This window comes from Sebastes umbrosus, chromosome 22, assembly GCF_015220745.1.
Source record: "Sebastes umbrosus isolate fSebUmb1 chromosome 22, fSebUmb1.pri, whole genome shotgun sequence".
NCBI classification, from domain to species: domain Eukaryota; kingdom Metazoa; phylum Chordata; class Actinopteri; order Perciformes; family Sebastidae; genus Sebastes; species Sebastes umbrosus.
This window is the reverse complement of record NC_051290.1, coordinates 9,568,077-9,585,150: the sequence shown is the minus strand read 5'-3', so window position 1 is coordinate 9,585,150 and position 17,074 is coordinate 9,568,077. Positions and strand designations below refer to the sequence as shown.

The window sequence follows — 17,074 nt, the reverse complement described above, 5'->3', positions numbered from 1 at the left end:
TTGGGGTCTCCCCTTTTTAAATATTAGCTTTTTGGTAGTTCTTGAAAATGCTTTTTGTTTCTGTCTAAGGACAACAGCAATGATTCCAGCAAGTCATCCGTTGTCTGTATTGGACCAGGTCTCGGTCTCAGCGTGCTCTGATACCTCTGATGTAAGGGATGTAGTTGTGCTGCTGCAGCATGGCCAGGGTGGTGGGGTTTAGGTGAAAAGACAAGCCTGTACTGCCACCTACTGGTGTGGGTGAGTACGTGCCGCCACCACCACCACCACCTCCACCACCGCCTCCACCTCCACCAACACTCCCTTCAGCCGCAGCAGAATAGTACACCGGGAGGGAAGATGAGTCCCTGGCCGGGGTGGACGGGTACTTAATGGCACCCATGAGGGTTGGAGGCAAAGGGAGAGTACTGGAGTCACGGGCCTGGCTGCTGTGTCTACCACCGAGGTATACCTCAGGCCCTGAATGTCCAATCAGATCACAGGAAACATGTTGAGTCAATGGATACAAATGTAAGGGTAGTACGTTTCTGTATTGTTATGGTATTTTTTTTTGCAATTTGGCATGGAAAGTTTAAAATACTAATTTATTCACAAAGGCAGTCGTACTCTCCAACATCTGGAAACATTCTGATGTGTAAAATCGATGGACTTCCCCTTTAAATAACTTTTACTTTTCAAGCCAAGCAAGTGACTTGCTAGTGTTTACCTAACAACCTTCTATGCAGATGACACAGTGAGAAATATGAGATATAAGATATGTGTTGATTTTGGCATATTATTCTTGCATACATAATCTAGATAATTTACCCAAATTATTTGCCTATAGAGTATAAATAAAGCCTGTGCCAGGTTCAACAGTTTGTATATAAATGGAACGATGTACAAATATGTTTTTTTTTTTACTTTTAAATACATATATTTGTGTATATTTTCTATTAATATTTAATTAAAACAAAAAAAATTGTTATAGATATTTGTGAAACTTATTTTTTTATATGTGGATTTTTTTTTACATTCATATACAACTGTAACTATTTATGTGTGTGCATTGAAATTGTCGTAAAGCAGCAGTAGTCACACTATCTCCAGCACATCCTTCTGCTGGCTGAAAAATCAGTGTCGGAAGCTTCACTACAAGGTAGTGGAGTGTTGGTAGTCCTCGGCCAGTACAATTCCTGGGAGGGATTCTGAGACTCTTGATAAATTATAAACACATCATTTAAGCAATGATAAATAAAATATTTACAGTGGTTGAACATAACGTATCATCCAATGAACCGCTGTCGTCAGGGGGGAAAGGGTTACCAGGAAGTAAAAATAGTAAACTTTTAGTTGACAGCCATGTAGTTTTCAGATCATCCAGTGGGGTTTTGAAAGTGTAATGTAAGGGGTTGTAGAGTTTAATCAAGCTGTAGAGGAGCATTTCATTTCTGGTTTTGGGTATTGTCACCAGCAGGAAGTGATGAATCATTTGTAGCAGATGTTTTCTCCTAAATACAGTACACTTTTCCCAAACCATCGTGTTCCCCATCATTCACTGAGAAGAATAAACGCAAGAGCACAGAGCGATGTGTGTGTAATATAACAAGAATAATGGGTAATGTGATCCTTCAAAAATCAGAAATATAAACTCAAACTTTTCACGTAACAACAGCAATATATGTGTAATGGTCTTGTGTGTCATGTGTGCGTGAGGTGGATACCTGGTCGGCTGAAGTTCTGGGGGGAGCGGCACGGGGTGTAACGTCCATAGCCTCCCAGGGAGCTGTTGGAGCTGGGGCTGGAGGGCCTCCGCTGACGGGGGGACTTCTCCCCATCGCCCTGGTAGCACAAACACATGAAGTATGAAAAATGTCAGCACTTCGATGAAAATACACGTCAAAATAACACATATGCCAGGGGAACTATGCATATTGTTCTGTCCCAAAAGCAGATCAGGTTAATTCAAAACAGGAATCAGCAAAGTTGATGAAGGCGTGTTACACTGAGGAAGGGTGAGTGACATCCACAGTGAGACAGTGCATCATATTACCTCAGTAGGAGTAGGAGAAAGCAGCTGGGGGGACTGCAAATGAAGAGGGGGAGAAAGCCAATGATTAGCACTAACTCATATGTGAGGTTATATGAGTTAAGCATCCAGTCATGAGCGTGATCATTCAGCTGTCAGTGAGTCAGCACGTCCACCGCGAGGACAGCCCTGACGGATGGGTGAGCTGAATGAAGCGCTATGAGACATTGACTGCACTGCAAAGCAAAGGGAACGGCTGCTTGAGAGAGAGAAACAAGCATGGTGGTGCTGATGAATGACTGTTACTGACTTCGCTGTCAGAGTGGGGCGGGGGTGATGATGGAGGGATCGAGGTGAAAAATGAGCAAAAAGAAATCTGGCAAAACGAGAAAGTTTGCTCAATCAAGTCAGGTTTTCATCGAGTGTGAGATAGAAAGCAATGCAACCTTCTGTTGATCGATCAAATCTCTTAGAAAAACAGCCACTCTTGTTTTCACCACATTCTGGATATTCATATTAGAATATATGTGGTATATACCTATTCAAAATTAGATATATACATATATTCAAATAGCTAATATCAGACAATATTAGCTTATTAGTCTAGTGCAGATATGACAGTTTTTCCTCGCCAAAATTTTGCATGGAGCGTGATTTAGAGCGTATCGTGTCATTTCCACCACTGGATTAGAGAGGAGTGAAGTTAGGAGAGAAGGAGTGAAAGACAAGAGAGCTGTGAGGCTTTTCTACCTCTCCGTAGTGCCTCTCCTCAGACGGGTAGCTGACGTATGGAGAGTAGGACAGCATGTCAGGCCTGTCGATGTTATAGATGGCCTTGGTCTTTGGAAGGGCTGCAAGGTCCTTGTAGTCCAGCATCTCCTCTCCTAGTTTGGCCTGGCAGAGAGCAGAGAGGAGAAACCATTCGTCATTTATCCATCATGTATTAACCGGTATTTTCTTATGTATAAAACTATTACTACAGATCTGTTGTATAGAGAATGCTGCAGGAAACAGCTGAGCTATGTGCTGCTGCTGCTGCCCGGTGGTGGTGAGTCTTACATAGATGACTCTGCTGGGAGAGCCCGAGGCGCTGGAGGCTGGGACTGAAGCAATGCTCTCAGATGAAGTCCGGGTCACCTGAAACACACACACACAATTCCATTTATAATTATGTAAAAGAGAGAAAACATGACTGAATGTATATTTGAAAATGTTAAAGTAGTCCTTTAAACCATACCCTAAATATGAGATACATACATAGATACATACGTATCACACAGTGGTGCTATTAGTGGGCGATCGGCACCAATCACAGTTATTGTTAAAGCACATAGGGTGAACACGGAGTGGACCTTCTCCTTCAGAACACATGAAACACATGATCATCCTGCCTGATCATCAGTTATGGCGTCTATGTGTGTCTATGAGTGTTACTCTCTTCAGATCCAAGTGATACATCCTAATCCTACAGATGCAGGTACTCATCTCTACTTGCTCGTTTAAAGTGTTCATGCACAGGCTGATGAGCAGCGTGTTACAGCATCATCAGTCCCCGAGCGGTCAGAGAGCTGCTGCTCAACATGAAGCACACATATATAGTAGTATAGATCAACCCATGCAGCAGATGGTTGTTGTGGGTTGGGTGAGGGTTTGGGTAGGTGCGGGCACGGTACAGGAGCACCAACCTGCTGCTCAGGGACCTCATTGAACTGTATCCGGACCTGCTTCTGGGAAGGAGAGGGGTTATGATGAGGAGGGTGGATGGGAGATGGAGGAAGGGCAGATACTGGATGGGAGGCTGCGGGGGCTGCTGATGCATAATGCTTACTACCATTTGTACTCTTAGATGCCACCGGAACTATTTGTAATCTAAAACTTTTTAACCTAAATACTTAAAACGGAGGGTGATTTTATTCAAACTGCATGTGGACTCATCTTGACTGCATTTATAGCCTCCGTTTCAAGCAACTGATCTTAAAAGCAAGACTGCATAGTCCTAATAAATCCAGACATTTATAGTCTAAAGCTGACTTTCACTAAGTGCTTCAACCTCAAAATAATGATCTTATTGCTGTGTGTGACAGTCATATCAGAGTTTCTAACGTGGGTGGGAGTAATGGACGCAATATGTTTGTTTTATTGGTGCAAATGGTCCCCATCTGTAGATATGCACTTTTTAATGATACTGCACAATTTTAAAATTTATAGCTAATTATTTCGTGGACCTCCTGACAGAGTGCCAGAGTATTAAAAAATTAATTTCCAGTGATAACATTTACGACTGCTTGCAGTACTGGTCTAATAATAATTTTATGCTCTGCAGAATCCAAAGGACCGGTACAGAGAAGTGTCTGTGTGCGTCTCAATGAGAGCTTTTATGTTTAGGCTCTGTGGTCTAATGTGGATCTATTTTGCTTCCATTTGAGGGTTTGTGACAAATAGCCTCGAGCATCTCATCATATCTTTTGACAGGTATACGGTAGTTGTGGCTCGGCCGTCCTTTCACCCACCTTACTCTTCTCCTCCTGCTTGGCTGCTAGTCTGCATGGAGGATGCCAGATAGAAGATCCTGAAGACACAGAGACAAAGACAGACAGCTGTCACATTGGGATCGTTTCCAACATTTCACATGTGTCCATTCACACTTTAGAATTTGTTCAGACATTCATGATCCTCACACGATGAATTATAATATTATAATAACTCATGATTACTGTGTATCATCCCAGCCAGGCGCTCATTAGTGCCCACTGCCATCAGACTGTTCAACAACAGTAGAGACCACAGACAGTCCCACTCAGTCTGATATCACCACTACATCTTAAGCTCTTCTTTAGCTTCTTATTGTCTAATAATAGACAGTCATGTGTTTTAGGAATGCATCCTTTGAGGTCAGGCAGATCCCTGATTGGTTTGGAGCTATACTGAAAGATAAGATAGTTACCAGATTTGAAGGTATTTGTCTTGAGCCCCAAAAACTTCTCTTACCTTGCAGGTACATTTCTTCTCCCTCTGCAAACATCAGCTCACAGCGGGCACAGCGGGCACATGTGGGGTGGTAGTGCTTCTCTCCAGCCTGTTGAGCATTAAACAAAAACAGGTTATGACACATGTACACATTGTTGGTTTTTTGAGTATTTAGGGGAATTGCTAAAGGGGTACTAAAGCAATTAAGTATTGCACTTCAATAAAGTTGGGGGACTTACAAGAGACAGGTTAAAAAAGAGCCCAGATATCCTGACTTTAGTCTATAGGAAAACAACGTCCTACACGTCCCATAATGCAACTCGATAGCATTCCCTACCAGATAAATGCCCATGTTTTTCAAACTCCCCACTACCAGTGTATGTTTTCTGATTTTGTATAATGTCCAAACTCAGATAACTCGATGACATCACTACATAAGTACTTCCCATAGTAAAATTAGATTTATAAAGATCAGTGGAGGGGCTCTTTAAAACAGAAAAGAACCAATAACAGCAATCTTTGTCCTTTAAAATCAACTGTAGAAAGCCATTTCCACTAGGAAAAGAAAAAAAAATAGATACAAGGTTACAAATTATTACAAAAATCAGTCAGTTTGACTTTTTATCCAATAATGAAGAAAGTCCAAAATCAAACAAACTTGACCCAGTACCTCATATGATTTTGAGTTATGAGTATTTTAAAATTATTATTATTATTATTTTATCTTCTTTTTTTTTCTTTTCCTAGCAGGATTCGTCTTCCGTAGACATATACACTTTAATAGAAATGTCGTAATTAGCTTATTAAAAAGGCTGATGCAGCATAAATAATACAAAATGACAAAGTAAAAGATGTGTTTTATTATATAGCCACAAGGTGGAACACTTGTAGTAAGTAAGGAGCACTGCAGTTGCATTCAGTGCAAGATTAACATGGGTATGAAAGCATTCCAATCAAAGTATTTTTTTAAAGACTTACGCACTTGTGACTGATCAATATCCATCCATAGCAAAAGAAAAAAAATCCAAGGTACATACACTAAACATTAGTTGTTTTTCCAGCTTCAGATTGTCCGTTAACAACTCAAACTGTCCAAAGCTTCCAGCAGATTTTCCAATAAACCAAACAGTGAGTAAGCAGAGAGCAGACCGTGTGTTGGAGTTGATATTACAAGGCTTGACATTTAGAAGCTAACGGGGGCAGATATGTTATCCAGAGCTCCAGTAAGAACCCACAAGGCAGTGTGAAGGGGAGGGTGTCGTCATGGTGATGGATGTGTCTGTGATATTGCTTTTGAAGTTATTGTGTGAATTGTTTATGGGCTTGTGAAACCCATAGGGCCGATGGGACATAGAGGTCTTAAAGGGGTCCACGTGGTCCTCTGAGACCCAATCTGGGACCCCAGTTGGGCCGGGTCCAATATTCTGCTGCCAATGTTGTTCTATTGGGAACTGTTTGGGTCTAGTTATCCTAGGGTCTATTCAGATTGGGTCTGACTGTCCTTGGGTTCCTCTGGATCCAGTTTCATGTTGGGTTTGGGTAGATTTTCAATGGGTCCATATCAGCTTGGGTCCAGCACTTTGGAACCATGAAGACCTCTACAACTGGGAGCAACCATCGGAGGCAGTTTTAGTGCCTTGTTTAAGAGCACCTCAGTAGTAGCCTAGTTGTTGCAGTTGTTGAGCGGTTGCTTTTCCAATCATGGATTGAAACTAGCAAATCTTTGTTCCAAAAACCTGATACTCTCCCCAAACCACCTCCTTTTTAACACGTCATTCAGTCCGTTGGGTAATCTGAATACCATTCCACTTGTTCAATGGTGATTTTCTCAATAGCGTCTTACTCTTTTTTGTGTTGTGACAACAAAAACCATCATTGGAATCATATATAATTATCTCACTCTGTTGTGCAGATTTTCTTGTTGAAAACACGTATGATTGATTGACTCAATTATAAACTAAACGACTCAAGATGGTACTTCATGTCGTTCTTTTTCTCTTCTTGTGAAACAGTCGCCTGATGTCTGCCGATCGCTGCCTCCCAACGGCCTGATTACGCACAATCCCTCTGAGGTCTCTCCGCTTTGCTGCGTCATCTCAATATGGAACGACACCAGAAAACAGGATGTCGACACCCTATTGCTTGAATAACACCCTACATAATCTGTTTATCTGGACCAAATGGGCAGCAGATGGAGAGAGGAAGCAACCAGAGACATGACCAAGGAGCAGGGAGACTCCAGGTATTATTGAGAAGAAAAACATAGGTCAGATGCTTGTTGAATATTGGCAGCATGCTATGGATGCATTGCCAAAAGCTCATAGTTGAACCGAACTGAAACAGATAAGATATACAGAGGAAGTTGACTTAAAAGCCCGGATCTGGATTGAAATTCAAACATGGAAAGTAGGAGAGGGCCAGAAAAGAGATAGCGCTGCAATCAAATCCTTCCTTTGTCAGAACCCAAGGCAGCACGAGGGGGAAAACGATCATATTCAGTATCCTTGCATTAGTCAAGGAAGAGGAGGGGGGATGAACTTGAAAGCTGATCATTGGATGTTTTACTGAGGGGTTGAGGCTGAGACTCCTGCAGAGTTTAGGGTTTCTGAACCAGCTGTAGTAAAGAGCTGGGAGAGATCGAGTGGTGAGGTTTGCAACGAGCCGCCGCGTCATTTTCTACCTCTTTATTACCCCCAATTATATACCGCTTCCTCAAAATGACCGTCTCTCTAATGACCCGTCCATATAGCCTCATCCTGCAACTGCAGAGGCAGTCAGACGAGAGAGGTGATCCATTTAGAAGATTGGAATGGATTTCGGTGAGTCGGCTACGGCACAGACACACAGAGAGAGTCGGTGATGCTTTTCATGGACTAGGTCAGTCCTTTATCAAGTCAAGTGCACCTACAATCCAACACAACAGAAATTCAATCTATGATAATCTTTGATAACGCACGCTTCTAAAGTCTCTCCTCGGCAGTATTTAGGGTCTTACACTTGGTTGTACACATCGAAGGTGACAGAAGTAGCTGAAGAATTAGAACAGAAACCTTGAGAGAAAACTTGGTCTAATTCCACATCTCTGCACATCTGGCCAATCACTGCGTAAAGTGGACTTACTGTTGGATTGTCTGTTTGAAAAGTTAGCCTTCTTTCCATTTCTGCCGTGGGAAAAGGTGCCGTTAGTCGATCTGACAAGCACTTTGGTTTAAGCATACTGAAATCTCGCCTTACAGACTCTATTCCCGGGAGGAAAAAAGAAAACTTCCTGGCAACAGACATACCTCACAAGCATGGGATTCTGAGAATTTCCTAAATAATTGTTACATTATGTGCAGTTATTACATGATGAGTTGCTACACCGCACCTTTTTGGTGATCACACCTCATACTGCTGTTACAGTGCAGAGGTCCTAACAGCATATCCAAGCAAAGAAACATCACAGCTGATCTGACTGAAGATGATTTCTGGGAATAGCTAACCTAAATACCAGCACGGCCACGGCAATGAGCCGCTGAGCAACGAAGATGGAGGCACAACCGCTGAACGAGTTTCAGTTCAACCTCCTCCAGTTTTTGACTCCACACAAAGCGCACTCTTTGATCTCAACCAAAATGTCATGACATTTTGAATGCTCAGTGTCTCTGTTAACTGTTTCAAAGTGCAGCCCAGCACAGGTAGAGAGGTTGGAAAATGGCTTCTGGAGGCATCTGATTTAAAAATAACACAGGATACCAACGAACTGGGCCGGTATTTATTAAGCATGGCTGGATCTCTCAGAGGAATTACACTATAGGAAGTTTGATTTCATGTTTTTATTAGTTTGCATGTAGTATAATCTTTAATATCATACAATATGAAACTGAATTATGAACTTAATGAATGTGTTTTTATTTCTTATTAAACAACACACAGTGCTGAGCTGCATCTCACATTAATGGGTGATGTACACCACTTCTATGTGACATCTACTGCTGACTTTGGAAACTTTCTTCTCTTATATCACGAAAATAGTTCATCAAAATGTGTTAATGTGAGAAATAATCCATGCAGTTGCTGAATCTGCCTTTATTTTGGATCGATAACAGTTCGTTTTAAAGTTTCCAGGGAGTTTCCAGAGGCAGCGAATCACATCGGACGCCCCTTATTTGCATAAAGTAGCCAAGACCTCAACTTTATGCAAATGAGGAGCGGCCAACGCGGCGCCCTGTCTCTCGAATTGTGCCGCCACGCTACCAGAATGCATTGCACGGCTGCTTACATAGAGAACGAATGGGAAGCGTGGAAAGGACGGAGGCTTTGGACACGTACCGTAAGAGGTTAAGGAATGAGGTAATGAAGGAGAACAGAAGTGAGGAAAAACCGTCCTTGAGCAAAATAAACACAAGACCACTCCACCACTCCCTCCTCAGTACACCCACGCACTACAGGGTCAAATAATTCAGTAAACACATGATGGCCGGACACAATACTATAGGAGATGGAAGTGGATGATGTCATTTATACACAAACAAACACACACACACACACGGAGAGAAACACAGCGACCTGTTCTCCAGACACTGGAACCTGAGAGGTGTAAATGAAAGGAGAGAATGGGAGAGACCGCCATGTGATGAAAGAACAGAGAGAAAGAGAGAGAGGGATTGTTGTCCGGAGGTCACAGCGGGAGCTTCCAGACCCCCTGTCTAAAAGCTTTCTTCTCCTCCTCCTCCTCCTCCTATCATCCCTCTCTCCGCCCAGGGAGAGTATCCCATGTCCCATCCCTCCATCACTGCACAACAACAGAGTGCTTCACTAGAGCCATATTCTCCTGCCCTGCACTGATTCTACCTGCCTCATGGACTCTTTCTAATCCAGTCCTGTCACTTTCTCTCCTCATTCCTACTGGGTTCTCTTTTCTTCACCACTCATCCTGCAGGCTTGAATCTCATGCATGTGTAGTTTTTAAGAATATATACAGTAGAAGCTAAGGGGAATTACTTGAATGGTAAGTATAAATGGTTACGACGAAAGTCTGTATCACAAAGTCATCATTTCTAGGGGATCACAACACGGACAAAGTTTCCAATAAAGTGACAACTAGAGATTAATAGCAACAGATTTATACATCACTAGAATCACTTATCTCTGCTTACCATGCTAATAATGTCTGAGATATAATATACATCTTGATTGAACCATGTGTCCACTCTGATTTAAAACAGGGTCTCTAACAAACAGGGATTATAGTTGACCTACAAATAACATGAGAAACAATGAATCTAGCTGCACATGACAGTAACTGCACTCAATGTCTTCTGACAATGATTGGCTCAGGATACTCTCCAATCTATCAGGATCACATGATGTTAGTATCAATATGTTTACAGTGGAGCTGTCAAAGTTAACATTGTAATAACGTATTAACGCAAATTCGTTTTAACACCACTAATTTCTTTAAATGCGTTATTGATCTTTTGAAAGGTAGTGGTGTAGCGGCTCAGTTTTAAAGCTAGAGTGGTATTATATGAAACTACAAATTCTAAGGAATCTATTGGTACCAACCACGTCATACTAGCTTGTCACTAAGGAGGTTAAATAACGCTCCAATCGCACGCTAAATTTTGGCGAGGACACACTGTCATGTCCATTTGACCTCTGACCTCCTCCGACACTGGTCTGCTCTCCACCCACCACACCAGGCTGCGAACTTTCGGCGACAGAGCCTTCAGCGTCGCAGCCAGCCCCCGCCTTCTGGAACTCTCTCCCCTCCTGAAATCAGAAATGCTTCATCCCTGGACACATTTTGTGCGCCCTCTTTGTAAAGCGTCCTTGGGTTTCTTGAAAGGTGCTGTGGGTATTTTCTAGAACAAGAAACTGTGTAGCTTTCTTTTAGGCACACAGAGACAGACCTGAGAGTGAGTGACTATGAATGCATGAACTGCCTGAGGAGGACAGGAGGACAGGACGACCAGGAACAAGGAGAGGTAAAATGTGTGTGTGTGCAGGAGAGATGAGGTCAAAGCCATTAGCCCATAGCCAAAAAAGAGAGAGAGAAAGAGAGAGAGAGAGATTGTGCTGAATAGCCAAGCAGGCCCAACAACAGAGGAGATGGAGGCTGGTTTGTTCCCTGAGGACCGACACACAGCAGGCTACTGAGGGACGGGTGCATAACCTCAGCAGAGCTGCCCCTGTGTTCCTTTTTCCTACTCATAGGGACATTTACTTACTGACGATGTCAAACTTCGTTAAAGTTAGGAGCTGGTCACAGATCTGTACATACGCACAGGTAGCTTTTCTAAAAGCATTTCTCATGTATTTGCATTAGCGGAGCATAAAAATCGGATTAAATATTAATGAGTGCTTTGGGGAAACGGGGTCAACGCTGGAATCCGTTCAGTGGAAATATGAGAAGTATGAAGAATGTAAAATAATAGGATACATTATGCAAAATAATGACAGTAGAACGCAACAACAAGATGAACAATGCCATTTAAAGGGGCATGCTGCATGATGCATGGTGGATGCAGGATCAATACATAAAGGGGCCTTACACCAATTTAACATGTCAAAGTCAACTGACTAGTTATGGGAAGCACTACTCCTCTTTATAAACAGACGGTAACGTGTCTTTTGTCGAGTCTGAGATAATAGATTTGCAAAGACGAAGGGAAGTAAAAATCCCGTTGATTTTTTAGAGAAAAACTTCCTGTTGAATCATCAGTACAAAAGATGAGAAGCTGCATTAGAGACTATTTGGTTCTTTCATAAAAATGACAAGCTTGTGTATTCACAAGAAGTTGGAGACTACAAATGTATAACAGCCAGCCTGCGTTACTAACGGGGCACATTAAATTGAAAAGGCATGGGCGTATACCAGGCAGGGAGGGTCTACAGAAAGACAAAAGACGCTGTTGAGTTGTATCATCTCTTTTCAAACTGTCTCTTGTGAGTCCCGTAACTTTATGGAAACATGCTCTCACTGTCATTTGTGGAATATTACACAGTATGTGTTTGTCTTTCTAAAACACGTGCAACCTTAGTTGCATTCAAGTTCATTTGTTTTCTGAAAAAGTGCCGGCTTTATGTCTGTGTATCTCTCTCTTATCTAACTACTGTACAGTTTATCTATTCACCTGTTTCCTCCCTGTTTCTCTTTCCATACCTCACCTGTTTATCCATCTAGAGAGAGAGATTGTTTAAGCTGTGTTTGAGTAGTTCTTCTGTAATGTTACCTCCAGGACTTTTCCGGTGATGTACTTCTTGCAGCTCTCGCACTGGATGCCAAACATGGCGTGGTAGTCCATTTCGCAGAACGGGATCCCATCCCTAATGGAACGACACAGGACAAGTCAGCAGGTCAGGAGACAGCGCAGAGCATCAGATACACCTCACATGTGTCAGGAGACTGTCAGAGCATCAGATACACTTCACATGTGTCAGGAGACAACACAGAGCATCAGATAACCCTCTGATAACAGCCTCAAATGCAGGATCACTCGTCACAGAGGTAATAGTACAGTATTAATGAAGTAGTTACAGCACCGCATACAGCAGCCAAACCGACTTACTTGCTGATGTACTCGGCATTGAGCACCTTGTTGCAGACTTTACATTTGAAGCAGCCCAGGTGCCAGTGCTTGTCCAGCGCTACGAGAGACTGTTCATTCTTAAACTCCTTCCCACAGCCACAGCAGTCTGCAGAGAGATGATGAAAAGCAGAGGATGAAATGACACTAAAGTTGACTTTTCTCTGCGTGGAAGAGTACTTTGGTTTCATTAAGCAAAAGGACAACATGAACATTGGACATTATGGGTGTCCTGAGGGTGGAATGACTTTACACAATTTAAGAAAGTGCAAATTTAAAGGACAGAGAAGGAAATTGTGATAATGAGCAGTGTGACAAATCATAGTGTGCAAGTTGCAAAAGTCTACTTTTGGCCTGATTTCTGCTTTAGAGAGACAGTCCCAGAGAGAGACAGAGACATAAACAAAGTACTGACTGTGGACAGCCTGGATGGGTGCAGGGCTGTTGGCAGGGAGAGGCTGGGTACACTGTTGGCAAATACACTCCTTCCCATTAAATGTCACTCGGTCGCCGGCCGGGAAAGGCTGTCTGCAAAACAGAAAAACAGACAGAACATCAGAGGAGGGCTTTGACTCATACGGTTCATACTTCCCAAAGTTATTCTAAGACATTTAGACCACCAACAGTGACAACTGTCTGGGCTCAGCAGCTTTATAAGGCTGAGAGATTAGTAAAATCCCCCCAGACCTGAATGAGTTCTCTGATCTGACATATGAAGTCAGAACAATAATAATATAATGATGAATAGATGTGTTTTTTATTATGAAAGAGGAACATTTAATGGACATTTTTAGTAAAAGGAACAGACTGTCGTGACATGCTGAGCAGGGCCATAGCCAGGATTTTAGAAATGCTGACTTCATGTGTCTAAATACTCCACTCACCAGAGAACGTTTTATAGCTACCACATAGATTTATAAAAAGTTTGTTTTGGTTTTTTTTAAATGTAGTTTAATATGTCATACCTTTTTACATTCATTTAATTTAATTTAAGAATTTATTATTTCTGTATTTATGAGTGTCTTATAGGGCTGTCAATGGATTAAAATATTTAATTAGGCAAGTTTTTATCTGTTCAAAATGTTCCTTAAAGGGAGATTTGTCAAGTATTTAATACTCTTATCAACATGGGAGTGGGAAAATATGCTGCTTTATGCAAATGTATGTATATATTTATTATTGGACATCAATTAACAACACAAAACAATGACAAATATTGTCCAGAAAATGTCACAGATACTGCATTTAGCATAAAAAAATATGCTTTCATCATAACATGGCAAACTGAAGCCCAACAGGCAACAACAGCTGTCAGCAATTTCCTCATCCCTAATTCACACTGGCTCCAACATTCAGACATGGAAGTTGCTGTTAGGAAATTATCAAAATAATTAATTGATTGTTTGTATTTTCATTCACCAGCCAAGACCCCTTTAGAGACAAAAGCCATCAAACTGTTAAGAGGGACATTATGAACACAGTGAAGCAATGTTAATGTCTCCTGGCTGCTTCTTTGATGCTGCTCCAACACGACATCACTGAGTCAAATACAGAAGGAGTGACGATGACTTGGCAGAGCAGGGCTCTGACTGGCTGCCACATGCTGCTTCCTCCAGCTCAGAAATGTGATATTAGAGCTGCTGTCACGCTGTCACAGCCAGCGACTGACAGATAAATACACCCAGGCAGGCTGGGCTGAGATTAGAGGTTATTCATGTATAAACAGTCAACAAAAAATTTTTAAGGTTGATATATTTAGTACGTAAATCTGTTTTAAAGTCTCATTTACATAGCTTGGCCTGTCCTCAAATACAACCTATAATTGTTTTAGGGAAATATATTTTTAATTTAACTCCCTTTTGTTAAGCTATGCAAATAAATTATGTTTTATTCATGAAATTGGCAAACGATGTAAAGACATAAGGTGACGTAATGAATCTCTGCGTGTCCCGTTGCCCATCTCCCGTCCATGACCTCTCCATCACCACTGATCACTCCACTCTACTTCAGCGGGCATGACTGTAAAGGGGAGACTCGTGGGTACCCATAGAACCCATTTTCATTCACATATCTTGAGGTCAGAGGTCGAGAGACCCCTTTTGAAAATGGCCATGCCAGTTTTTCCTCACCAAAATCTATCTTTGGAGCGTTATTTAGCCTCCTTCCCCTTCATATGATATTTGTACCTTCACTCTAGCTCTAAAAACTGAACCTGCTACAGCCTCTGAAAGATAGTTGGGGTATTTTGAAATACTGACATGCTCAAACAACTGCTGTTTTGTTGTTGTTTTTTTGTGTGTTGGGTTAAGGCCTCCTCTGCATAAATCTGAGCGCTGTCCGTTAGATGCATTTCTCTTGGACCGTATGGTGACACCTGCAGTATATCCTTTGGGCTCTCCCGTCACCGCTCTGCCAGTTTGGGTATGTGATTGGCCTGAAGCCACATGACCGTATACTGTATCCAACACATCTATGTGTGCCCCACTGGCTGATATAAGGGTGGATGTATTTGATTGCTTGGTCTTTTATATTTCAAAATGTTGTTCTGCTCCATACTTGCCCTGTTTGATTGTTGCTTACAATGTGTTTTATGCTGACCCCGAAAGAGGCCACAAGCCAAAACACAATGGGCTCACAATACAGTTGTTCTGCACACGACAAGTGTTGCTGGAGTTTTACCTCTTCAGATGTTTTTTCTTTCTGCCTGCACCTTGGAAGTAGGTGAAGTTGTGCCAGAAATCTCTACTCAGCAGTGTCATTGTGAGCACGTCAGCAGATTAAAGTCAAAGCATTTAGGTCAAAGCATCAATGTCCCCAGATAGGCCCTACGGCCTCACAGATCTGCTATAGCTCCAGACTCTGTGTCTGGTTTACAAGACAAAGTGTCATAATTTCCCCTTCTGCTCTTTACAGCACAATACATTAAATAATATTGTACCTTTGTTACATGATCTTTAGTTTATTTCACTCCAGTATCAGGTTTGTTGATTGTGCACAAATGTGTGTTGGTTCAACTGAGCTCATTTAGATGGAATATTCTTTGTATTTTTGTGATGCCTCAGTGTATATCAGAGTTGATGAATGTGTGATCTGACCCCTTATAATGAAATACAGGTATGTAGAGAGATAGAGGCAGATATATACATGTATTGTTGCAGTTGAATTGTGAAGCAGCACCTGCATGCATGAGGTAGACACATGCAGACGAACGAAACCCAGACAGTGAGGGTGAAAAACACAGCTAGATTACTTATTATTGCAGATCAATAATGTAACCATGAGACACACACAAACACACACACACAGCTGAGGGCAGCATTCGCTCTCTTTCCCTCAGCCCTATTTTTATATTCTGCACAATAAAGCCTGTGTGTTTTGCCGCCACAAAAGCAATATTTGTTATAAGAGGAGTTTGGTGATCACATTACAAACCTCAAATGCCACACTGGAACATTCTGATCTCAGGTTCAGTACGGGGATCACCAAAGAATGATAGCACACAAACACACACACACACACACACACACACAGAGAGAGAGAAAACCCACCCCTAGTTCCAGAGACACTTAACACTAGCTGTGGGAATGGGCTAAGTGGCCGCACTGACTAACCACACACTTAGAATTCCTGCCTGCGAGAGGCTCCCATTACCTTTTTTACGCCTTAGTAACAACACTGGTCACACACATACACAGAAACAGGTGAAGATGCCTCTGACCGGTGACACGTGTCTTCATCAGCTTTCCTTTATCTATACATGTACGTGTATTATAGTTTGCTGTACTTGTAAATGATGATGTGTGTAAAACACACTGCTGAAAAACATGTTTTTATATTTCAATTTTGAACCTTTAGACACGGGAAAGGACAAGGAGGGGTCAGGCAACCAGCTGATGATGATGCATACGTTCTGCATTACAGTAAGCCTATTCAATTCTGAAACAGTATCTGGCTGTCTCTATGGTATAAGTCACATATGATGTGGTATTTAAATGTGTATTAATGGTTTAAGACATTTTGAGACCTGATGACACTTTACAAACGAATAAGGGTTAGGGTTAAAAAGTCCCATAAATGTTAGGTTTAGGGTTGGAATTTAAATTAATGATACATGAGTAAATATAGTTACAGTATCTACATCTCCTTGCAAGTGTTATTATATTTTAATTTGGATAAAAGTTAAACAGGTAGAGGAAGAGGTGGGGATGTTTGATTCTATAAAGTGTCAGCCAACTTCCGCGCATTAATAATATTGCTGTTAGGGTCTCTAATACCTAACATCTGTATGTCTTATTTCATATTTTAAAGCATTATAGAAAGCACTTTGAATTGCCTTTGTGTATGAAATGTGCTACACTAATAATCTTGCTTTGCCTTTGCCTCTAATATAAGTAGCAGCAGCAGTGATGATGCATATAGGCAATTGTTGGGAGACATAGTCCCAAGTCCAGTCCTTAAGTTTAGTATTCAAGTCATAATGTGAGGTTTAAAGGGCCAGTGTGTAGCATTTAGGGGGATCTATTAGAAT

General features: G+C 41.7%; 1 protein-coding gene across 15 annotated transcripts in view; it reads right to left on the bottom strand.

The window, feature by feature from the left end:
* The window catches only part of ablim2 (actin binding LIM protein family, member 2), a 102,461-nt gene that overhangs the window by 42,806 nt on the left and 42,581 nt on the right, over nt 1–17,074 (bottom strand). For 4 of the 15 annotated variants that reach the window (XM_037757771.1, XM_037757778.1, XM_037757777.1 and 1 more), the window contains exons 4-14: nt 12,962–13,074; nt 12,529–12,655; nt 12,193–12,286; nt 4,997–5,084; nt 4,519–4,577; nt 3,694–3,735; nt 3,068–3,145; nt 2,759–2,902; nt 2,033–2,065; nt 1,704–1,821; nt 145–459 (exon numbers count right to left, since the gene is read on the bottom strand). In XM_037757771.1, the coding sequence (XP_037613699.1) occupies nt 145–459; nt 1,704–1,821; nt 2,033–2,065; nt 2,759–2,902; nt 3,068–3,145; nt 3,694–3,735; nt 4,519–4,577; nt 4,997–5,084; nt 12,193–12,286; nt 12,529–12,655; nt 12,962–13,074 (1,211 nt within the window). The remainder of the gene's footprint in view (nt 1–144; nt 460–1,703; nt 1,822–2,032; nt 2,066–2,758; nt 2,903–3,067; nt 3,146–3,693; nt 3,736–4,518; nt 4,578–4,996; nt 5,085–12,192; nt 12,287–12,528; nt 12,656–12,961; nt 13,075–17,074) is intronic. The other 11 variants (XM_037757781.1, XM_037757779.1, XM_037757782.1 and 8 more) reach the window with 7 other exon arrangements.